Source organism: Podarcis melisellensis (assembly GCF_964234715.1).
Source record: "Podarcis melisellensis genome assembly, chromosome: 3".
Classification (NCBI taxonomy): Eukaryota; Metazoa; Chordata; class Lepidosauria; order Squamata; family Lacertidae; genus Podarcis; species Podarcis melisellensis.
This window is the reverse complement of record NC_138530.1, coordinates 12727416-12752723: the sequence shown is the minus strand read 5'-3', so window position 1 is coordinate 12752723 and position 25308 is coordinate 12727416. Positions and strand designations below refer to the sequence as shown.

At 44.4% G+C, this 25308-nt stretch overlaps 1 protein-coding gene across 1 annotated transcript; it reads left to right on the top strand.

Moving 5' to 3' along the window:
• Positions 1–293: 293 nt before the first annotated feature.
• ERLEC1 (endoplasmic reticulum lectin 1) lies at positions 294–22932 on the top strand. The gene is made up of 14 exons (XM_081904169.1): positions 294–554; positions 4233–4337; positions 6927–7007; positions 8091–8168; positions 8337–8400; positions 9130–9170; positions 9626–9849; positions 10902–11052; positions 11697–11858; positions 12222–12281; positions 15518–15642; positions 18857–18934; positions 20461–20536; positions 22641–22932. Exons 1-14 carry the CDS (start codon positions 378–380, stop codon positions 22710–22712), a joined length of 1494 nt encoding a protein of 497 aa, XP_081760295.1. The 5' UTR covers positions 294–377; the 3' UTR covers positions 22713–22932.
• The last annotated feature ends 2376 nt before the right edge of the window (positions 22933–25308 follow it).

Here is a 25308-nt window from a genome sequence, read left to right as displayed (position 1 = left end):
GCGCATGCGGGTAACCTGCGGCTGAACTACAAATCCCAGCAGTCCCAGCAAACATGACGGCCGACAAACGGATACGAGGTGCCAGTGGTTTTCTGTGGGAACCAGCAGCTGCGACTGGTGGGCGCCTCTACATTTTTTTTACAAGTGGATTAAAACCGACGCGGCGGGCCTCTGCGCGCCATAGAGAGGCGCCGACAGAGCGGCCCGCGAGACGGCCGTTGGTCCGTTCGTTGAGTTTGAAAGGGCCAGGAAGTGACGCAGACTTTCAACCAGCCAACCACCCTTTCTTCCGGAAGTAGACGTGGCCGGCTTCCCTGGGCGTCCGATGTTTGGTGCCTGTGGGGGCGCCTGTCGCCCGCGCTGGGCTCCGCCACACGATGGAGCGGCGAGGGCAGCGGCGGTGTCGGGGGCGGGCGGCGGCGGCGCTGCTGCTGCTGTTGGCGGTAACCATGCTGGGGGCGAAGGCGGCGGCCGGGGCCGGAGGAAGGTCGCTCCCTCAGTTCAGCGACGACGTCCCTTTCCGAGTGAACTGGCCGGGCATCGAATTCACCCTGGTAGGTGGCCGGCCTGAGGGGAGCGAGGGAGGGCCAGGGGGCGATGAGGACGGGGGAGCGGGGAAGAGGCCGGATCCAGGGGTCCAGGCCGGAGGGAGCTGCCTCACAGCACCGTAGAGTGGGAAGGGTCCCCTTGGGGTCATCTAGTCCAACCCCCTGCAATGCAGGAATCTCAAGTAAAGCACCCATGACCTCTGCTTTAAAACCTTTATAATATAATAATAATTTATTATTTATACCCCGCCCATCTGGCTGGGCTTCCCCAGCCACACTGGGCGGCTTCCAAAAATATTAAAATACTGTAATACATCAAACATTAAAAGCTTCCCTAAACAGGGCTGCCTTCAGATGTCTTCTAAAAGTCTGGTGGTTGCTGTTCTCTTTGACATCTGGTGGGAGGGTGTTCCACAGGGCGGGTGCCACTACCGAGAAGGCCCTCTGCCTGGTTCCCTGTAACGTAGCTTCTCGCAGTGAGGGAACCACCAGAAGGCCCTCGGTGCTGGACCTCAGTGTCCGGGTAGAACGATGGATGTGGAGACACTCCTTCAGATATACTGGACCGAGGCCGTTTGAGGCTTTAAAGGTCAGCACCAACACTTGTGCTCGGAAACGTACTGGGAGCCAATGTAGGTCTTTCAAGACCGGTGTTATGTGGTCTCGGCGGCCACTCCCAGTCACCAGTCTAGCTGCCGCATTCTGAATGAGTTGTAGTTTCCAGGTCACCTTCAAAGGTAGCCCCATTTAGAGCACATTGCAGTAGTCCAAGCGGGAGATAACCAGAGCATGCACCACTCTGGCGCGGCATTCTGCAGGCAGGTAGGGTCTCAGCCGGTGTACCAGATGGAGCTGGTAAACAGCTGCCCTGGACACAGATTTGACTGTACCTAAGAAACGAAAGTCCACCACCTCCCGAGGCTGGCCGTTCTGCTGCCAAAGAGCTTCTACCCGGCCGCTGTAATTCAATTTCCACGGCACTTTTCTTGTATTTAGCCAAGAAACAGCTATAGAGGATGACATTTCAACATTATTCAGATGTGAGGGTTGCAGGGGTTGGTTTGTTTCTGTTTTAATATAAAAATAGGCCAAAGAAAACTTCAGACAACTTTTTAAGTGTTTGCACTCTAATGTAAATGTAAAATGACTCTTTAGGAAAAGGTGAGCTCTTGATTTCAACAGCTCGTCTCCATTTGTATCCAGAAACCCCTACTATGAGAAAGAGGAATGAAAAGAGCTTCCTCATTTAAAATCTCCTTCCTTGGAGTCCCCCAGGGCAGGGAGAGAACAAACAAAACAAGTTTGCTGCCTCTTCTACGTGAAGGCCCTTAAGATATTTGAAGACTGCAATCCTGTCTCTTTCTCCGGGCCTCATAAAAGTCTTGTCGAAACCGAAGGGGAGTTTGTGGTCCTTCTCTCATCCGCTTTGCCTGCAGCTGCGTGATAAATACCTGGGGATAAGCACATAGTTTAAATAAAGAGCAGAAAGGGCGGGTGGAGGGTGCAGCGCACAAGGGACACAGCCATTCATATTGAAATGCAGGGTCTTGTCTTTTCTTTTTACTCATGACCTTGAGATCCAGCAATGGTGGAGCAAAAGACACATCCTCGGAATGAAATAACCTTGAGCTTGCAGCCCTTACACACACACACAAAAATCATTCTGGCTACCCTCAAGTTTGTCTTTCTTTCTTCCTCGACAGTAGTATAACTTAAGGGAAGAGAGTACTTTTCGTAACTGTCATTGCAAGTAATGATTGCTGCAGGTTACCCAGAGATCAATCATTAGGCTGTATTCTACCTTCTGTGGGGTTGATTTTGAGGGGACATCACAAATTAATGAGCAGACTTTAGTGTTCTCCAGGCACAGAAGGAATCCAGGAGAACTCGAAAACTTCCTCCCTAGTTAGTGCTGTTTCAATTGACCCTTATAAATAACTTTGCGGTGGCTTTTTGAATCCGTTGTTTCTCTTGATGGACCCATATGGACACCGATGATTTTTCTGGCAGATGGTAAGTCTGTCAACAGCTGTTACATGTTATAACCAAGATGGAGCCTTCCAGAAGATGGTGAGGGGCAGGCAGGATCGAGGGTGCTGTCATCTTCATGTCCTGTTTGTGAGCTCCCTAGATACAAGTGATTGGCCACTGTTTGGAACATGGTGCTGATTCTCATGAACCTTTGATGTGATCCTGCAGGATGCTCTTATGGAGAGACTGCTGTCATTGAGAGCTGACTGAGAATGCTTGTCCTTCAGCATCTGCTATACCGGACTATTTTAGCCTTGAATGGGATGGCTCCATGTAGTTATTTGGGTTGGGAAGAGATAGACTGTGGTCTACTGGTGGAGCCACTAGCCAATCTCTAGTGAACACGCACCTGTGTTTCTTCCAAGGATTGCTCAACTACATGTACCTCTCAGGGCATTTCTTTTGCTATTAAGCAAGAATGCATGTCTAAGACTGCTTAATGCAGATCAGATATGCTGTAATTGTCATGACAGGTTGAGTATATATTTACTCTTGGTTTTGTTCACTTAAAATATGTGAGTAGACCACGGGGGTTCCTATTAAGAAGTAAAAGTTGACTCCCCGATATTTTGTTCTTGTAAATCACTTTTTAGTTCACATCTCTGGAAAAAAGTGACTAATAATGTCTTCTCATCCCTTACCAATAAGTACTGGTGACTACATGCTCAGACAGTTTAAATTTTGACCATTTTTGAGTAACAGGCAGCCATTTCTGCAAAGGAATATTGGGGGAATTTTGAGGGGTGAATTTTTTTAAAAAGGCCTTGACTGTGGCAAGAATGGGCATCACTTAAGTGCAGGGCAGAGGGAGAAGATAACACCATCACTATTGTATTGATTGTGTAGAAGCTATGAACAGCTGAAAGAGGGGAAAGAACTTAATGTATTGGAAAATTAGCTGTGTTGTTGCTGTGCTAAAGGGAATTTACAAGATGGTGTACAGCAATAAAATCATTAATGTTTGTAAGGATGGAAATGATTACAATTGCGTGGAGCTTAACAGCATTCTACATAACCACTACTTGAAAACTAATAATGGCGGGCCATACTGGACCAGTGGCCTGATTTGTTATAAAGCAGCTTCCATGTCCCTTCCATGTTCTTATGCCCTGCAGTCATGACAGCCTACAAGATATGAAGACTGTTGAATTGAGTGAAGCAGGTTAAGTTATTATTCAAGCAAGTTTACTACACAAATAATTCTGCTCTTGTGAACATTGCGGGTGGAGCTTTTAGGAGGACAGCTCTCTTCTCTGATATGAAAAAGCTGTGCCTTGTGTCTTCTAGTAATGAAGAGGGACAACTTTCTAGAAGTCCCTCAACATTACATTGCTCAAAAGACTGCTTGGTAAGCTGGTGGCAGTGACGTTACACAAGTTCAAAGACTCTTGAACCATATCTCAGTGCTTTGTAAAGCTAATTCTACGAGTAACCCAGAAAGTGCTACGGTTGAATTTTAAGTGACGTATATATTTTTCTATGTTTGATGTCTGTGCTAATATGCATTTTAATATGTTATTGCACTGGCCACAAGCAATAAACACAGATTGTATTGAAATACTATTTTGGTAACTAGTCAGCAGACCCATTTAAGACTACAGTCTAATATTTGCTTACATGTGAGGCATTTCCACCTTTTTCTTTCTTTTTAAGCCCACTGCTGGGGTTTTGTATAAAGAAGATCATTACATCATTATGACAACTTCAGAAAAAGAAAAATATAAGTGTATTCTTCCGATGTTAGCCAGCGGAAATGAGGTACGTTCTGTGTCTTCTCTCTCTCTATTAAAGCAGGAGTTTCTACAGCAACTAACAGAATATTCCCATGCATATCTACTCGGAAGAAAGCCCCATACGCCCAGATAAAAATGTGTGGGATTATAGCCCAAATTTATGTATAAAACATACCATCACCTTTCTATAAAATACTTAGGATGTGTTAAATACATTAAAAACACAACATGTTAACCAAAAAAGCTTCAGTGTGTTTGTTTGTCGAGAGAGAGAGCAATTAGCTGTGACATAACAGGCAAATGAATTTTTGCCTGACTTTGAATGGAAGCTTCATTTTTAATGTCCCTTGGACAAGAGGATCTCTAACATATCCTTTTGGAGTCGTGGTCAGAGCAAGGAGACACTGGACAGTTCAGTTGGTGTTGATGCATAGATATATTGAATTTGAGTATAAGCTTGAGCAGATTCCTTCTTCAAAAGCAGTTAAGTCTGGGAGAGCCCAGACCAATACCTTTGGAACAGTCAGTCCAGATACAACTGCTTTTCTTTTTAAAGAGGCTTAGTCTGTATTATTTTTCATTGATTTCCTTATTGCTCTTGTGCCTTGCCTTCCTCCTCCTTGAAGCTCAGGATAACTAAAAGCAAACCTTAAAACCATACAAATGCAAAGACTCATAATACAATTAAAATTGCAGCCGGTTAATAGCCACTTTATAGCAGTAGCAGCAAACAGCAGCAGTGCGGCAATTAACCATTAGCCTGGCAAAATAAGACTGTTTTAAGGTGGTGCCTAGGTGCCACTACTGTCATCTTAGTCAGCAGGGAGTTCCCTAAAGGGAAGCCCTGCCTCACCTCACCACACCACAGGTCTCTCTCAGCAGCAGCAGCACAAGCAGGTCCTCCCCTGTAGAACCTACCACGTAGCTTGGGGGCTCCTTCAAGCCCTCCTTCAAGGGTTTCTAGCTCATTCAGAACATTATACACCAGTGCAAATACTTTGAATTGGTCTAGTGGCTTAGAAATCCCATGATTGGCGCAATATGCTCCATCCTCGTTGCTCCTGGTGGCAGCATTCTACAATACCAGCAACCTCTGGACCATATTTGAGGGCAATTCCATGCATGGCACTGTACTTGTATATTTTAAATAGATTGTATATATGTATGTAGTTTTATTTCTATCAATGTTTAATGGGTTTTTATTGTTTTTTAAAAATGTTTTTAGCAATTTTTGTTTTTATCTGTAAGACACCCTGAGTCTAATTAAGGGGAAAAGGCAGAGTATATATGCATAGAATATTATTATTATTATTTATTTATTTATTTATTTATTTATTTATTTATTAATAATCCCAAGCTGCTGTTACTCATAATTTGATAACCTGAATTATTGAGAGTATTAAATTGATGTTTGTATGTTAGTTGTCTTGCATTTGCCTAGCTGTGGGTGTGGGGAGGAATGAGTTGTGGTTTTGTAAATTGCTTGGAGCAGATGTTCACTTAGGCAAGATACAGATTTAATTATGCATACATGTGCATTGGAATTCATATAAAGACACATGTTTGTCTTGAATATACTTAATGGTATTATTATATCTTATGGCCTTAAGCACAAAAAGATAGCTTTCGATGTGTTACTACTCTGCAAGCCACTATAAAACAGTGTCGTTCCAGAAATACTGGCACATAATCAATAAGTTAATGGATTTGAACATCTTTTTCTGTGTATACACACACACACACACAAAATTATATATGTGTGAGAGAGCAGAGAGGACACATTCACATCAACAATAAATCAGCAGAATCGAAGGAGCTACTGTATTTTTCCGTGTATAACATACGCCATGTATAAAACGCCCCCTTTTTGAGGGGACTCCAAATTAAGAAAACGAGGGGAGATTGCTGAGCTTTTTGGGGGGGTTGACGTAGATCTCTTACCTGTCTGACCTTCGCTGCCACTCACACTCATTGGAAAAGCTGCCTGTCCACTCACCAGCAGAAGCCGCCAAACACTCGCCCCATTGCCGCAGCAGCAGCAGCCAATCAACACCAGCCACTGCAGCAGCCACCAATAACACGCCCAATAGCTGCTGACAATCTCTGGCTTGCGGCAGCAACCAATCCCACGTCCCCTCTGTGCACTGACCGTGTATAAGACAACCCCCATTTTTAAACATCATTTTTAAATTTAAAAAAACCTCATCTTATACACAGAAAAGTACATTACTTAGATTTATGCAAGTGGCTTGTGGTAGCTCAGTAGAATTTTTTGCAGTAGAAATTCCCCTTGGTTTCAAAAGCAGTTTTCTGTAGTGATGAGAAGCATAAATCCTCTTGGATCCATAGAACTACTTCTATATTTCTGTGGGTCTTGGCCTGTGTGGTTTCTTTTCCAGGGCTTTTAAGAAAACCAACGGGACGTTTAAGCATATGGTGTTGACAACAAGTAATTACTGCCGAGGAACCATAAATATAAAAACTATTTGGGGATTAAAGCCTTTGTGTTCTGGGTCGTATATGTCAATTTTTTAAGGAACTTGCGAAAATAAATGAATGTACCTAGCTCTGTGTCCCTCCATGTAATAGTGACATCCAGCTGTTCTCATTTTAGGAGGAAGAAAAGGACTACAAAGGGCCCAGCCCTGCAGAATTGTTGGAGCCTCTCTTTAAACAAAGCAGCTGCTCTTACAGGGTATGTCCACTTTGAATTTGAGGCAAAAGGCTCCAGATCCTGACATCACTCTATAGAGTGGATACGCTCGGTAGAAGTGCATGTTTTATTTCCAGTAAACCCACCAGCACCACACAGACACATTGCTGTTTCTGTCTGGCGCCAAATTTTCCTGCAAGTCAGTGGGCATTATGGATACCCAACCATGGACACAATTGTGACTTTAAAATGGAAATTACTGTTTTTGAATAATTCCAACTGATGCCTGTTAACTGAATGAATACAGGGTGGAAAATGTGTTGTGCAGCGTGTCTGCCTATGTCCTTTGGAACTGAAAGAGTTAGACCACCTCATTTAATTCAGGGCACTGATAGATTATGGCGATGTTAAGCAGCCATGGGGCGCTGTATCTCACCAACCCGACCTCAAGAACCGAGGGCTAACCTGGAGTGAATTCCATAAATGCCTGAGAAGCTTGCCTCTCAAATAGAGTCTCCGATTACATCTTGCAGCTACTTTTTCCTTTCTCTTTTCATTTGCTTGCTGTGGAAACGCAACACATTTCAACATGTCCTGAGTCCTTGAAGGGAGGGCAGGCTGTAAATCTAAATATTCTTAACCATCCATTTTGTTGACGTGTTCCCTTATCGCAAGAACAGCCTTGAGTACCGTTAGTAACCAAGGATTCTCTAAAGGACTTCCTGCATGGTCAGAAGTAGCGAGGCCACTGCTCATAATGCAACTTAATGGATCCCAAAGTTTATATAGGAAGGGCTTGATCCCCAGGTTGAAGTGGGAACGTTAAAGACATTGCACTGAAGCTCATTCCATGGTTGTTGACTTTGACAACAGTTGTTGATTGACATTTCCCTTACATAAAGACTTCCTTCGTTACGTTAAAACAATGGTGACATCACCTTTTATATATATTAAGACCCCAAACATGTGCAAAAAAACTAAATGCTTTTGCTGTGAAGCTATAATTAATAATCACCTCTCATGATTGTCATTTCACTTGGGCTGCTGCTTTGTTTTTTAAAAAAAATAGATTTGCCTGTAGTGTGTGTGCCAGTTAATGTCAAATACAAATATATCTATCTCTAGATTGAATCCTATTGGACTTACGAAGTTTGTCACGGCAAACACATTCGCCAGTATCACGAAGAGAAGGAAACTGGGCAGGTATGTCTCATTAAAACTTTGGTCATCAAGAGTAAAATAAAGCTTGAAAATGACATTTTTTATTGTTTTGTTATCTGTTGGCATGACAGAGATTGAAGCATTGGAGGAGAAACGGTTGTTGTAAAACAGAAAGGTGAAGATGTATGTCTTTTCTCTTTTTTTATGCAGAAAATAAATATTCAAGAATACTTTCTTGGGAACATGCTACACAAGAGCCCGATACTTGATCCAGGTTTGTTATTTTACCTTTAAATGTCAGTGGTCAGGAAGAAGATACCATCCATTCCACTCAACTCGCTAGGGAAAGCACTGTGTAATTTATCCCTCACCAACAATCAGCACCATCCAAACATTCAGTGTGAAGTTTGAGAAGAGCCTAAGCACACATAACACATACAATGCTCAGCTCTCACTTTTGGGGATTTAAGACTACACAGATTTGACCTCTGTGTGCTTTCTATCCCCCTCCCTCTATTATAGAGCATGGTCAAACATCTTGTCCAAGCCATTCATGTGAATCAAGTTCAAAGGTGGCTTAGGTGCAGTTGGGTGCAGTTCCGCTTGCCGCTGGGTTTATAGGGATTGAGCAAGAAACTCTTCTGTTATATCTGCACAGGTCATGGCACTTGAAACACTGGGCTATTTTCCTACCATCTGAGACTGAAAATAACCCCAACATGGAGAAACCAAGTCCTCCTTTAAATCTTGCCTGAAAATGTCCCCCTTCCTCATTCATGCTGTTCAGTATTCACAGGCTGGCATGTAGCTTATATTTGAATGGCAGTGTTGGATCTCTCAGTCAATACTGGATTCTTAATTCAGATTTATATCCAGAGAGTGAAAGGTCTGTTGAGATACAGAATCTTTGTTTCAGCAGATTTGCTTCCTGGCTCTGTATTGGTTTCTATATAGCAAACTGTGACTAAAATGTGATTCTTGTCCTGCTTGAAATGTATTCCAGAGCAAGAAGAGAAGGAAAATGAGAAAGACAGCGCAAAAGAGGCAAGTAGGAAATGGTTGCATTTGCTCTCCTGCTCCATGATCAGTTTAATTCATATCTGTATCTAGATCAGCCTTCAGCAAGCTAATGCCTTTCAGATGTTTGGGTCTGAAGCTCCTCATCAGCCCCAGAGAAGGCTGATCTAGATTGTTGAAGCTCCCTCTATCTTTTTGAAGTTGATGTGTTCTTCCCTTTCTTTCAGATAATATTGTTTGATTCAAGTCTGTTTTTATTAAGGGAAAGCGACTGTTTTTGTTAGCCCTGATGCTATACACTGCATTGCCAGATTAGGTTGAGTTGTGTTTTCCCCCCTGCAAGATAGTTTCTACCACGGCTGCAGAACAGAAAATCCACCGAATGCAAAGTAGACGTGCTAAAGAAGAATTCGCATTTAAGCAAACTTAGTAGCCACCCAAAGTAATACATTCATTTTCCTTATTTTATTTTGCTAATATAGATTCCTATGAAAAATATAGAAGGGCAGATGACCCCATATTATCCCATTGGGATGGGAAATGGCACACCTTGTACCCTGAGGCAAAACCTGCCCAGATCAAGTTCAGTCATGTATGTCTGCCATCCGGAGGCCAAGCATGAAATCCTTTCAGTGGCTGAAGTTACTACATGCGAATACGAAGTGGTCATTTTGACCCCTCTCCTATGCAGTCATCCCAAATACAGGTAAGGAATTCAGGCCAGTGCTGCATCCAGGTCAGGCCTCTTAGTAGCCACCTGGAACAATATTTTCTGAAGAGTTCCCTCTCATTCACTCTCCTCGCAGAACTTTCGTCTGTTAACCTAAGGGAGATTCCAGGCTGAACTGCACACAAATTTGTACATCATTCTAAATCATGCAGAGGCTAGAATAACCTTGTACTCTCCTCCTCCGTGCAGCCAGGGCGAGTCCTGCAGCTGCAATTTTATTCATTTACACTGAATCTCTGCTTGCGTTTTGTGTACAAGCCAGGGATTGTGATTTATAGCCAACTCTCATTAGTGCAATCAGCCAGCTTCAGAAGCCTCCGTTGGAAGTTGGCTTGTTCTGAAAGTGGCCTATCTGTTATAAGTCACAATTCCTGATATACACAAAATCAAAGAGAAATCAAAAGTAAATACGGCTAAGGCAGAGGTCCAAGACTCGCTTAGCTCATCCTATCTTGTATTATTGAACTAAACCGTGTTCTAGTGTGACATTAAGTGAGTTATTATACCTGAGACAGGCTGGCAGGCTGGCTACCAGAAGAGGCATTTCTGTATCAGATTATCTCTTCCCCTGTAAAAATGTTGGATAACCTATCAGCATTGCTATATATTCACCTGCTGTGCTTCTTTGCCTCAGTTCCACATCCTTGGTGCAAGTACAGAAAAATACACAGGGTGTTGACATTGTGACCCAAGAGGTGCTTCCTATAATGAGAGAGAGAGGAAAAAACTTGATATGGGGTTCTGTTTACAGTGGCAACCCTATGTTTGGGGTAATGTGTAATTCTGTCCCCAGAAACTTGGTGTAGATATGAGCTTTCTAATATTAGTGTGAACCAGGAAGTAAAAATGATCTTTTATATTTGCTTGTTTGTTTAAAAACTTAGCATAATGGCACCACAATGGTGGTTCAGTTAAATTTCTTTTTAAAAACAGTTTTGATTTTTATTAGTATATGCTCTATTGGGGCCACAAGTTATGGGGCTGTGCGTGAACCACCCCATGATTAAAGTGCGCTGTTGTTTGCACAGGTTCAGAGCGTCCCCCGTGAATGACATATTTTGCCAGTCGCTGCCAGGAGCCCCACTTAAGCCCCATAACTTGCAAAAACTGGAGCAGCTGGAGCAGGAGCACCAACAGCAGCAAGAAATGATGAAGCCGCCTTATAGAAGAGGCAAGGAGGTAGGAGCCCAGAGGCGTATTGCTGATGACACAAGTGTGGAAAATCCCACTATTAATCGACCCTTTCTGGATGGCAAGGCTTGACTTCTGCTGGGGAATTCTGCTACGCAAAATTAATGCTGGGATTTCAGTGGCAGGAAAGTGGTGGCCTGCTTTCTCTCCCCGCCCCCCCCCCAAAAAAAACAGGTTGCCCAGTTCTGCTCTGACTATCTTAACCTCATTCAGGAACCAGTAGTGTCTTTCATGCTGCAGATATTAAATCAGTCTATTATAGCTAGAAGAATTGTGTGATCACCAGCTACTGCAACAGTTTAAGGCTGCTGTGCTTTTCTCACATACATTTGAGATTGGTTTAGAAGTCTCACAAGCCGCATGTCTCATATGGTTGTGGCTTTTTGGCCACACTGTGTTACCTTCCCCCCCTCCCTGTGTGATATGTGTGAACCTGCCAACTGAGGGTCAGTGAGCATGCAGTATTCAGCCTGCGTTTGACCATATGTGCACATTAGTGCGCGTCACAATACATCTGTTAATCCTTAACATAGAATGTGTCTCTTTCTTTGTGTTCTGTAGCAGACTAAGAGGGCTATCCTCTCTAAAATCAAATGCCCAGTACCATCTAAATCTGCATATATTAATTTCAGGAAGAAGTGAATTCAGCAAAGGAAGAGAAGTTTTCCTCCTTCCACAAGCCAGTTGCCGTTGGAACGCCACATCTGTTAACGGTTGGAACAACACACATTTCCAAACTGACAGACGATCAGCTCATAAAAGAGTTCCTTAGCGGGTCTTACTGCTTTCATGGGGTGAGGAATCAATTCTATGCACTGGGCTCGACTTCACACGTGTGTTCTCCCTCCCATTATTTCTCTTGATTCCACCCAGAACCCCAGTCATGTTAACTTTTGTATTTTGTCTTCCTGCAAATGTTAAGCAAAGCAGTAAAGAGTGGGTCTCAGCTTGGACCTTGGAAATGTACCTGCTCCACCACCGCCCCAGTCTCAAAACTCCTAGCAGTGCTATCATGTTATATCTAGACTTTCTACGGAGATCTGAGGCTTAGAAACATACATTGACTTGTGTTTGCTTTTTAAAAAAACCTGATGGGTGTCGTGCTTTCTGGAAGCAGCTTGGATTGCTTCATTTTTATTGCCTTCTCTTCTTCCTAGGGTGTTGGCTGGTGGAGGTATGAATTCTGCTATGGCAAGTATGTGCATCAGTATCACAAGGTACGTAGAAACAGCCGTTGGAAGGTTCTGCCACTAGGTGGCCACATACAGCTTTTTAAAATAAAAGTTGCTGCTGCACAGGAAAGATCGTGAAAGCAGGGCTGCAGAGTTAATATAATTCATTGGTGCCTTTGCTGCTGCTGCTGTGTTTTATTAGGGCGCAGTGCAAGGGGTTTGGGGAACTTGCAGCCCACCAGGACATTTTGGGCAGACCCATGCCCACCTGCCTTGCACCTGAGGGCAAGGAAAAGCAGGGCTGGGCTAAAAAGGGTTGCCTGCCCAAGCCTCACCACACAGTCTTTTCCCAAGTGCCCAACCACCAGCTGGATGTTTCTGGCATTTGGGAAGCACTAAGCACATGCATTGTACGTAGGGCTGGGCAATATCTGGTTTTCAACATCACAATATATCACCAACTAAACATTGCAATACAGTCGTACCTCCGCTTATGTAATCTTCGGGATATGTAAGCGGCAAACCCGAAATTATATTTCCGGGTTTTGGCTGCGCGCGCATGCGCAGAAGTGCTCTACCATGTGCAGAAGCGGTCCCTCCAGTTGCGGAAACCTCAGGATCTGACTGGAGCTCCGAAACGGATCCTGTCCGCAACCAGGGTATCACTGTATACTGATATTTGCAATGTCTGAAACACGCATGGAGCTATGTAGAGACATTGGCTGGATTCATGGTTTTCCCCACATTGTGATTTGTGCGTGCACACACACACACACACACACATCATGATTCACAATATATTGCCAGGTCAAAGTTATGAAACCGATACGGACTTCGAACCAGTTTTGGACGAGATATCGCCCAGCCCTAATTGCAAGGTACTTTGCGTAGTGCTTCCAACCAGCTGGTGGTCAGCGCTTAGAAAGCATTGTGCAAGGGACTTTGAAAGGTCTCTGTCACATGACAGCGTTGTGACTTCCCCCCATGTTTGAAGTGGGGGAGACATAAAGATATGGCCCACTGGGCTGGAAAGTTTCCCCATTCCTTTTTAAAATATTTTTTTCTTAATAGTTTTCAACATAAAATAAAAATCACACTAATCTAGAAAAGAAAAAAAAGAAGAATAAAGAAAGGAAGGAAATGAAGAGAAGAACAGAAGGAAATTGCAGAGCCCACTCTGAAAATTTAATCTTCACCTTTATTCCACATGCAGAAGCGTGAACCCTCCTAGCTCTCACCTGGGAGCTTCCCCCTCTTCCCCCAGTCTCCCTCCCTGGGAGATCCCATCTATCCTGCCTCTCACCCTCTTCCTCTTCAATCCATCACTTTCCTGCATGTTTCTTCCTTAGTTCAAGAAATACAGTGGATGCTCGGGTTGTGAACATGATCCGTGTGGGAGGCACGTTTACAACCTGCAGCTCCACGTATACACACATGCGGGTCACGATTCGGCGCCTCTGCGCATGTGAAAAGCGCAATTTAGTGCTTCTGCGCATGCACGAGCACCGAAACCCGGAAGTAACCTGTTCCGGTACTTTCGGCGCAGTGCGCAACCCCAAAACACGCAACCTTAAGCGTCTGTAACCCGAGATATGATTGTAATGAAAGTTTCCCCATTCCTGTGCTAAACAAACACATGAACAAGGGAAGCCGCCCTGTGCCACTGAACCTCTGGCTCATCTAGCTCAGTGTTGTCCACTGACTGGGAGTGGTTCTCGAAGGCTGCAGACAAGAGCCTTTCCCTCCCCTATTGGGAGATGAAGGAGACCGAATCTTGGGCCTCCTGCGTCTAAAGCTTTACCACTGAGATGCAGCTCCAGATCACCCCCTTTGCTTCACAGTGCCATCCCCATGTTCAGTGATTTAGGGGCAGAAAACGTTTCACGATATGCTTGCGATCGTCAGCCATTTCCCGACAGCCCTAAAACCCCATATGGTCAGGACTGAAGCTATTCTGCTTTTTGCATGTGATGCACACATAGGAAGTCTGCCTATAATGGCACTCGGGTTGCAAAACATCCTGTTCTAGCTCTGACCCTGTAATGGTCTCATGCTATGCAGAAGGCAGTTGTGTTCAGGGAAGTTTTTAATGTGTGACATTTTAATGTATTTTTAATAATTGTTGGAAGCCGCCCAGAGTGGCTGGGGAAACCCAGCCAGATGGGTGGGGTACAAATAAATTATTATTATTATTATTATTATTATTATTATTATTATTATTATTATTTGCAAGCAGCTCTGGAGAAGGGCTGTAGCTCAGTAGTAGATCACATGCTGTGCAAGCAGAAGTTCCCCAACTCTGGAAAAGACTTCCATCTGGAGCCTTGGAAAGCTGCTGCCATTAAATGTGTAGGGCAGCTTTCTGTGGATGAGAACTGGAGAAGTGCAGAAGTGCCCTCACACACCTCCCATTCATTTTAATGGGACTTGGCAGGAGAAGATTCTGCTGCACGTTCTCTTATTTATTTGTGGCTATCTGAATGTGAAGGGACGCGGGTGGCGCTGTGGGTTAAACCGCAGAGCCTAGGACTTGCCGAGCAGAAGGTCGGCGGTTCGAATCCCTGTGACGGGGTGAGCTCCTGTTGCTCGGTCCCTGCTCCTGCCAACCTAGCAGTTCGAAAGCACGTCAAAGTGCAAATAGATAAATAGGTACTGCTCCGGCGGGAAGGTAAACGGCGTTTCCGTGCGCTGCTCTGGTTCGCCAGAAGCAGCTTAGTCATGCTAGCCACATGACCTGGAAGCTGCACGCCGGCTCCCTCAGCCAATAAAGCGAGATGAGCACCGCAACCCCAGAGTCGGCCACGACTGGACCTATTGGTCAGGGGTCCCTTTACCTTTTATCTGACTGTGAATTTAAGTTCCCTTCTATACAGAAAACCATCAGCAATTGTGCCTATGGACAAGCCTCCAATAGGTGAATTTCATCTCTAAGAGTTATGTTTTTATTCACTGTCTTCTCAAACATTGCAAAATCACATCTTTTTTTAAAAAGTATTTTTGCAATATTTTTCAGGCTATTTCAATGGAGTTTCTTTCCTGAGAGCATGAATATTGCTTCTTGAAGGATTTATGAGTTTGAGTGAACCAAGTTCACTTCTTATAATATAGCCACTTGCCATTATACAGATTCAGCACATATCAACGAAACAAATCTTACCCAGTTGAGTCTTGGAAATCATGACAAAGAATAAAACATTTAAAATAGCGGATCGTGCAAGAAGAAAAGGGGTCTGTGTAGCATTTTCGCTTCAGTAACAAGGAATATTGTTGTCCTCTTTCAGGATAAAGATAATGCCAAGACGACCATAGTTGTGGGCACGTGGAACAAGGAAGAACACCTTCAGTGGGCGCAAAAAAATGTCGCCAGAGCATATCACCTCAAAGACGACGGTCTACAAACAGTGAAGTATGCCTGAGTTGGTTTTTTGTTTTTTTTTTATAAAAATTTTTATTAAGATTTTTTACAGATACATATTTAACAAACAGAATAGATTTCATAACATCCTTTCATTCTATTGTGGACTCCCTCACGTCTCCCGCTTCCACTTTCATCATTAAAAACGAATTTTTCCAAGCAAATTATCATCTTGTTTATGCTCTTAAGTGCAGTATTTAGGTTAAACTCAAATAAAAAATTATAATTTAATGGTAGACAGTTATTTCTGCTCTGGCTTCCTTGTTAGGATTCAACCAAATTACAGTACTTTTGTAAATAGATCTTAAATTTCTTCCAGTCTTCTTCAACCCTCTCCTCTCCCAGGTCGCGGATTCTGCCAGTCATCTCAGCCAGTTGCATATAGTCCATCAGCTGCATCTGCCATTCTTCCAGTGTGGGTAGATCTTGGGTTTTCCAGCTCTTAGCAATAAGTATCCTTGCCGCTGTTGTAGCATACATAAAAAATGTTCTGTCCTTCTTTAACACGTTCTGGCCGACCATGCCCAGAAGGAAGGCCTCTGGTTTCTTGGTGAAGGTATACTTAAATACCTTTTTTAACTCATTGTATATCATTTCCCAAAAGGCCTTCACTTTAGGGCAGGTCCACCAGAGGTGAAAGAATGTTCCTTCATTTTCCTTACATTTCCAACATTTGTTATCAGACGAATGGTATATTTTAGCCAATTTCACTGGGGTCATGTACCATCTATATATCATTTTCATTACATTTTCCTTCAGAGCATTACATGCTGTGAAGTTCAGCCCGGTGGTCCATAACCTTTCCCAGTCCTCAAACATAATGTTGTGCCCAATATCCTGGGCCCACTTTATCATAGCCGATTTAACCAATTCGTCTTGTGTGTTCCATTTCAGCAGCAAGTTATACATTTTTGAAAGTACCTTGGTCTTAGGTTCTAGCAGTTCTGTTTCCAGTTTCGATTTCTCCACCTGGAATCCTAACTTTTTATCAATCTTAAACACTTCCTTAATCTGAGCATAGTGTAACCAGTCTCGCACTTTATCTTTCATTTTCTCTAAACTCTGCAGTTTCCAATTGTCTCCATCCCTTTCTAGTATTTCCCAATATTTTGGCCAATTGGCCTCCATATTGGGTCTTTTTCGGGCCTTGGCCTCCAAAGGTGACAGCCACCTCGGTGTTTTGTTTTCTAATAAGTCTTTGTATCTTGTCCAGACATTAAATATTGCTTTTCTGACAATATGGTTCTTAAAGACCTTGTTAATCTTAACCTTGTCGTACCATAAATATGCATGCCATCCAAATGCATTGTTAAAACCTTCCAAATCCAGCACATCCGTGTCCTCCAGAAGTAGCCAGTCTTTTAGCCAGCAGAAAGCTGCGGCTTCATAGTACAACTTTAAGTCTGGCAGGGCAAAGCCCCCTCTTTCTTTTGCGTCCGTTAATATCTTAAACTTAATTCTGGGCTTTTTGCCCTGCCAGACAAATTTGGAGATATCTTTCTGCCACTTCCGGAAGCACTCCGTTTTATCTACAATCTGCAATGTCTGAAACAAAAACAACATTTTTGGCAATACATTCATCTTAATAGCAGCTATTCGACCTAACAATGAAAGTTTCAATTTTGACCAGCTATCCAAGTCTCTCTTAATTTCAGACCAACATTTTTCATAATTATCTTTAAACAGACTCAAATTCTTTGCTGTTATGTTTACCCGCCTGAGTTGGTTTTTTGATAAAACCTCAGAGATGGGGCTTGCCACCTCGTTGCAGCTTGTCTTTAAAATCAGTTATATAGCAGAATTGTTTTCCAAGTCACCAATGCTCACTCTCTCCAGCCTTAGTCTTGGAATTAAAATCTGCATCTTGAATCCATCCCATGCTTTTTAAAAGTCCAGACTTCCCCTCACTGGGCCAACCGGCCTAAAAAGGTGTGAGGAGAGATCCTGTCTACTTTATAAGAAGCCCTGCCGCAATGCCATTTTTTTTACAGAGCACTCCACCCGTTCCTAAAGCTGGCAGAGGGCCTTCTTGGTAGTGGTGCCCTCCCTGTGGAACACCCTCCCATCAGATGTCAAGGAAATAAACAACTATCTGACTTTTTGGAGACATCTGAAGGCAGCCCTGTTTAGAGAAGTTTTTAATGTTTGATATTTTACCGCTTTTTAAATTAATATTCTTTTTGGATCCGCCCAGAGTGGCTGAGGAAACCCAGCCAGATGGGCCGGGTACAAATAATAAATTTATTATTTTATTATGCTTAGGAGGATGTGATTTAATCCTGCATTGGCTGTTCACCCTGTTACCAGTACAGCCAAGGCAGAATTTATTCTCTGCTCATCCTCTGATGAGTGAGGATTAAAGCCCTGTGCAAAAGCTCTTTTTGAAGCAGCTGGTGCTTCTCCTTTAAGCCAGCAACCCAGTGGCAGCGGCAGGATACAGGGGCGAGTCTTCTCCATCCCCCTGCTACCACTGCCTACACACTTAAAAGGAGAAATACAAGATGTTTCAAACAGCATCTGCCCCCCCACACACACACAAAAAGACACCGCAGCAACAGGAAGGTGATCTTGCTTGGTCTGGATGCCATCACAAGCTCTCTGTGGGGAATTCTTGCACACATCCAAACCCAGCGCTAGGAATCCCCTTCCTGAATCACCTGATGCAACACCATGGCAATCCTGCTGGGTCCAGGTGTGTGAAGGGGCTTTCTGTAGGAATGTAGCAGAAAGCAAAGCTAGAAGGAAGGCTGCTTTTTTTCTTCTTTGAAAGCAAGGCGGGGGAAACTGCCCTTTAGTAATGTCTTGCTGCCTGCTATTTGGTTTGAAGGACCTGACCCACGGAACCAGAAATGTTCCACACTCCTGTGCTCGCGAGACAGAGATTCTGATCCCTTCGTGATCATTTGGCTGGTCATTATTTCCCATCCAGATCCACCTTAACAGTTTGTTGTAAGGGTAAAACGGGGGGGGGGGGGATTTGCTGATTTTTGAATACCTTTGGTATTTCCAAGCTCAGAAGAAAAATGCCTTCAAGTGTTGGACATTGTGGAAGCGTCAAATTCCAGAAGGCAGCACACAAAATTCAGCCCTTTTCGTGATTTTTGCTTGGGCGCGTTGTAATACTTGCATAGGTACCAAGTAGTGAGTTGACTTGCGCTCTAAACGTTTTAACTGACCAAGGTCTAATTTTGGGACTTTCCGGCAGAATGGTGTCTCACTACTACGGAAACGGAGATCTTTGTGACTTGACTGACAAACCTCGACAGGTGACCGTGAAATTGAAGTGAGTTGGCCCCCTTAAACATTATCCTGTTCCAGGCTGACTTGATTTATAGGCTTTGCCCTAATGGAAGGCTCTAAAAATATATCCAGCTATACTTTTAAGGAACTGCATGACTGTATCTTTACTAACTCGGCACAAGCCTGAAATTAAGTATGCCCAGAGGTTTGCTTGTGCTCTGCGAGGGATTTTAATTATTTCCCTGCTTCAGATAACTCTCCGCGCTCAGAAGCGCTTTTGCTAGAGAATGCCATGTCTGCTGCTCAGAGTGATAAAAATCTCAGCCATCTTCACTAGATAGTGAACCCTAACTCAGCAGTCTAGTGTCTGCTGACGCAAGTGCCCATCCCTGCCTTGTGTTTTCCTGGAGAAACAAGCTGCGTGTTTCTCTATGCCTGCTCTGCTGGCTTCACGGCATCCCCAACCCATCAACTTTTACATATCTGCCTATCTCTGCTTAAACCAGGGGTCGGCAAACTAAGGTCCACAGGCTGGATCAGGCACAATTGCCTTCAGGATCCGGCCCACAGACTGTCCGTGGATTAGCATGCGGATTCTGTTCATTTGAGCTGTGCCATTTTCCCCCCCTGCGCCATTCCATTTCACACACACACACCGCTGTGGTGGCTCCTCCCTCCCTCCTCCTGGCTTCTCCCTGCCCTGCCTAGAGGAGGAAGGGAGCATGCTGAGCACCATTTTAAGCAGCCCCTCTCCGGAGCCAGCCCTTTCACGCTGCTCATCTTCCCCCCCCCCCCGCCCTGGTGCTCTTGTGGGTCAGAGAGCAGAGTGGACGAGATCTCTCTGCCTACCAATGAGAAGCTCTGAAGAAATGAACCTATGCTGCCAGTAGACCAGTATAAAGTAAGCTGCACACCCTGTGTAGCTCTTGTACGTAACATCCCCGACACTCGTTTGATCCGACTTACCTTTGTTGATATCTACAAAAGCCTGGCTAAAGGAACCTTTAAAGACTGAATCTTCCTTTTGGACACAATTTGAATGAGTTTTCTGTTTGTGGCTTCTGTAGTAGATCTTGTAGATAGCTCTCTCAATTTTTGGATTATTAATATAAGATTTAGAACGTAGAATGGTTTTTTAGTGTTTTGTGTGCCGCTTATGTGCTGCTTACTTTATACTGGCCTACTCACGAGAAGCAGCAGTGGTGGTGGCAGCGGTGGCGGCAGCCCCTGGGAAGTAAGCACTGGGGGTGGGGAGGAGGACTACCTGCCCCCCTTGCCTCTTCTCCCCCCCCCCCCCGAGTCTGCCTCTCCAGCCCACTTCAAGGATAGTGTACCGGCGCACGGCTAAAAAAATTTGCCAACCCCTGGCTTAAACCGATACGTTCATATACCAACACCAGGAAATGTCACAAAGGAGTGTGACCTCGTGGCGGTATTTCACCCCAGCCTTTCACCGCCTTTAGGGTTTCTTCACAGACTTGGCACATCCTTGGCACTGGGCATTAGTCTGTTAAGCAGCCATTGTTCTCTAGGTGCCAGTCACCCACTAACATCTATTTCTGTCTTAAGGTGCAAAGAATCGGATTCTCCTCACGCAGTCACTGTCTACATGCTGGAGCCTCACTCCTGTCAGTACGTCCTCGGGGTATGTATTTCTGACCTTGCCGCTAGCCCTGCTGACCTCTAGGAAGACACTTTTTCCTCTGCAGAAAAGTGCATTTCACTTACAGAAAACATGGAAGCTTTGAAACAGAGCTTTCAGTTTCCCATCCGTCTGTGAGATGAACATTTTATTTTTTGCAAAAGCAGCTTCCTTCAGGACCCAGTGGCGAGCCTTTCTGAAGTGCATATTGGGGCAGTGTACTGATCCTACCTATGAGACAGACCCTCAGTTCTGGACTCGCTGTTTTCCAAGAGCTTTTATTTATAGGCCTAATTGGAAGATAATGGCTCCAGATTGATCTAAGAGAGCTCATTAAAGCCATTTTCTGTGCCCTTCTTCAAGGGCGCCGTTCGAATGCCGGAGTGGTCTTTAAAGGCACTTTGCATTTCAAAATCAGCAGAGAGGCTCGCTAAGATGCTGCTGTTTTCGATTCAGATTCTCTTCACCTCATGCCTTCGTGCTTGAGAAAGGGTTCAAGAGTCGAGGTTGTTCTGATGATAGAAATAATGAGAAAAATCTGTTGGCAGGAGTAATATTTTTGTCAGGAACGTTCTGATTAGACCACACGCTGGGAGAGCTGAAAGGCAGGCTTAGGTTTTGAGATGCAAACGTCCTCTCTGTCTTTTTGGTTGGGCAAAAGTTATTTTCCACGACAAGATGATTTTTTTTGAAATGCTAAGAGCATTTGGCACAACCCAACCAAAAGTTAAAGACTTGCAGGCCTTACTGATTTAAATGGGAGAGAGGTGTGTGCAGATCCAGGTGGGTGTTTCAGATGAAATAAGGTTCTTCATTATATTTATTTACACCCTGCCTTTCCCCCTGACGGGACTCAATGATTTTTGTTCAGCTCTCCCCACCCCCTGCCACTGAAAAAAGAAAAATCTTCTCCAAAACATTAGTGGACTCTTTGAAACAGTGGCAATGGGGAGACACAAGGGGCTCCTGAGAGCCAAAATTGCCTCTCCCCTCCACTTTCTGCTCATGGAAGCCACCTCTGGATCTGCCAGTGGAGAGAGATGCACAACAAAATGCAACTTTTGTTTGGGCCATACCTATTAACGTTTTGTTTTCTTATGAAAGGCTTGGAAGTCTGGATTCCTTTGGACATCTAAAAATCCGAGCCCCTCCCAACTCTGGTATAGGAAAGGGAAGTAATTTTGTGCTGGATTGGCATTGTGAGATAAATGCCCAGGAATAATGACGAGCATGCAAAGGGCTTTGGATAAGTCTGCTTGCCTCGTTGCTGCCCAAAGGCCTGCCACAGCAGAGCGTGTATACAGAGCACGTTAGCAAAGCTAATTCCAAACATTGCAAGGACCCTGGGTGGAGCTCAAGTGGAATGCCTTGCCTTTTGAGGTCCTGCTAAATTAGTGTGAAACCCACATCCTGCCAGAGCTGTGGACAGATTTCATTTCATTTTCTGGTGCTGGACTTGCCTTTTTCCTACAGGAAAGGATAGCAGCTGTTTGATCTTATACGGGGGAAAGTTTAGGGTTGCCCTGTCCCCAGGTGATAACGGTCTTTCATCTTTATGCCTGGTATCTGCATAGCCTCATTCTGGCTTCTACAGATGTTTCTATGGAATATAATGTTATGGTCTGCCATAAAATTGAAATAAAATAACATACATGTCTCTGCTCCAAGGAACTTAAAAGTTCTCAGAACCCTAAGCTGCGGGAGAATGTAGAACTTCCACTTTCTTTTTTAGGCATTTGTTCATTCTGAATTTTAAAAGCCAAGACACATCTTACATTAAAATAGTGCCCATAAATAGTCTGCTTGCAATCATTATTCCCTGAACTTGAAGTTCTGTATGCTGGCTGTTAATAAAGCAAATGGCTGGCCATTATCCTGCACATCATCATTCCAAAATGTATCCCTCCTCATTTTTTGATAAACTGAGTACCTACCATTATTTCTTCTTTGCCTTATGTCAATATTGGGTCAGTTTTCCAACATATGCCATGAGTCAAGCGCTTTGTAATCCGTTATGTCATAGATGGTAGGTCTGATGTTGTTTTCTTCCTTCCATTTGATGCTTATCACCATTGTGTTGTGTGTGTATATATATTACTCCCTTCAGGTGGAATCGCCAGTTATCTGTAAAATTTTGGATACAGCAGATGAAAACGGAATGCTTTCAGTGCCTAGCTAATAATAGCACGTGGGATTCATTAAAAGTTTGGGGCCTTGAAAGCCGACAAAGGAGCACACCACTGGGGCTCTCCACTCTGAACCAACGGCAAGGAGAAGGACCGGCAAGACCTCACCAGCAAAGACCTACTATCATGAACCACTTTGTGAATATTATATGTATATAAGAGGCTATTGATAAACTTTTAAAAATTAAAAAAAGAATACCTTATCTTGAAGAACTTTTTCAGTTGCCCTGTCATGTGGAGCAGAGTCTGGTTTTTTTCTCATAAGGTGTTGCAGTGTCTGTTCAGGTGGAGAAATTGTCACTCTCAAGGAAAAAGTGGTTCCCCAATTCCCTGGAAGGGGGATGAGAATGAAGCTTGAGAACATCTTCTGCCCTTAATCTTCCGGGAAATGCAAGTAAACTGCTGTTTCTAACATGAGTAAGCCACGGTTTCTGCTCAAACGACTACCAAATGCAACTCCTGGCTGCTGCAGAAGAGTTTCCCAGTGGCCTCTATCAAATCATGTAGCCTACTGTGACATTCCTTCACTTGGCAGAGGAACGCAAGCTCTGCACCTCTCCGCCTGCCATCTGACAAGGTGGGGGAGCTGTTTGCGTAGGAAGGGAATGGTTGTTATTTTTTTGTCCTGTTAAAACACAGACTCAACCTCACACACATCAGAACACCTGTTGCAGCCTCTCTGCTTGTTTCAGGAAATGCCCAGCTTCAGAAAAAGGGCTCCTTCAGGGCTGGGTCTCCTGGACTCAGCCGTTAAGGTGCACTGATGTCTTTCAACTCAAAATGGGAAAGCACCCAGCTCAGCGGGGAGGGTAGGAGACCAAGCAGAGCCGGGTTCCTTCCCAACTGGAGCAAATGAGCCACAGGCCGGTCACCCTGCCATCGCCAGCGCTCTGCGGTTGGAAGTACGTGTGTGGGCTTTGAAACGAAAGCAAGCTACCCTGGAGCTTATATCTTGGGCCCAAAGGCAGGGAGAGTGTTAAACTTGTTCCGTTCAGCCATTGAGCAGCGCACTTTGCCAGAGGATGCTCACCTCAGATGACACGTACCTGGCAACGCCTGTCCTCTTAAGGTCAGCTTCCTCCCCATCTTGAGCTATCAGGGAATACCTGTAAGTCTGCTTGCTTCCCTTCAGTCTTGTCAAACCACCAAGCGGGTGAGCCTCTGTGTTCTCCAAACACATTGACTGACTGGGAGGTGGGCCTGTGTGGGGAGCTCTGGGTCCCTGCGATTTTTTTGTTTTGTTTTTAAATAGCAATATTGGGTTCTCCTGCCCTGTCCCTTTGTCTGCTTTGTCACCCGATACACCTGCATGCAGAGTAGATGCCCTGTTCCTAAAAGAGGTGGGGAGATGAACGGTGTTGAGCATTCCTTGCATAGGTATAGAGCCATCCTGCTTTTGAGGGCAGCGAATTATACAAGGTGGACTGATCACCCACACGGACCTTTGCTGGGAGGGTGCTGTGTGATGAGTGGAGAGCCTGTAGCCCTCTGGGTGCAGTTGGAGTATTATACCTCTCCCAGCATCCCTTTTGCCTCACGTTGGGCAAAAGATTCCTGTATTACAGGGGTTTGGACCCTTCTGGTCTCTTCCAACTCCACAGTTCTGTGATTCTACCCCATGCCTTGGTGTGCTAGCTCACCAAAGCCTGCCACCATCAATAAACGTCTGCAGAGTGTCGTCTCTCAGCAAGAATTCTACCACTGCCTAAGCAGACCTTGTTACAGATAGGTAGCCGTGTTGGTCTGCCATAGTCAAAACAAAAAAATTCCTTCCAGTAGCACCTTAAAGACCAACTAAGTTAGTTCTTGGTATGAGCTTTTGTGTGCATGCACACTTCTTCAGATACATGTATCTGAAGAAGTGTGCATGCACACGAAAGCTCATGCCAAGAACTAACTTAGTTGGTCTTTAAGGTGCTACTGGAAGGAATTTTTTTGTTTTAAGCAGACCTTGAGTCGCTTAACAAATAGGAACAGCTTCTTGGGTAGAGCATGAGAAGAAGAAGAAGAGTTTGGATTTGATATCCCGCTTTATCACTACCCGAAGGAGTCTCAAAGCGGCTAACATTCTCCTTTCCCTTCCTCCCCCACAACAAACACTCTGTGAGGTGAGTGGGGCTGAGAGACTTCAGAGAAGTGTGACTAGCCCAAGGTCACCCAGCAGCTGCATGTGGAGGAGCGGGGAAGCGAACCCAGTTCAGCAGATTATGAGACCACCGCTATTAACCACTACACTACACTGGCTACAATGAGATGATGATGATGATGATTATTATTATTATTATTTTATACCCTGCCCATCTGGCTGGGTTTCCCCAGCCACTCTGGGCGGCTTCCAACTCAATATTAAAATACAGTAATGCATCAAACATTAAAAGCTTCCCTAAACAGGGCTGCCTTCAGATGCCTTCTAAAAGTCTGGTAGTTGTTTTTCTCTTTGACATCTGGTGGGACGGTATTCCACAGGGCGGGTGCCACCACCGAGAAGGCCCTCTGCCTGGTTTCCTGTAACTTGGCTTCTTGCAGGGAGGGAACCGCCAGAAGGCCCTCAGCACTGGACCTCAGTGTCCAGGTAGAACGATGGGGGTA

Excerpts from the sequence above, each read along its gene's own strand:
- ERLEC1 (XM_081904169.1), top strand. The coding sequence starts at position 378 with ATGGAGCGGCGAGGGCAGCGGCGGTGTCGGGGGCGGGCGGCGGCGGCG. Across the intron at positions 4,338-6,926 it reads TGTTAGCCAGCGGAAATGAG|GAGGAAGAAAAGGACTACAA; the intron begins GTACGTTCTGTG and ends TTCTCATTTTAG. Across the intron at positions 15,643-18,856 it reads GACGGTCTACAAACAGTGAA|AATGGTGTCTCACTACTACG; the intron begins GTATGCCTGAGT and ends ACTTTCCGGCAG.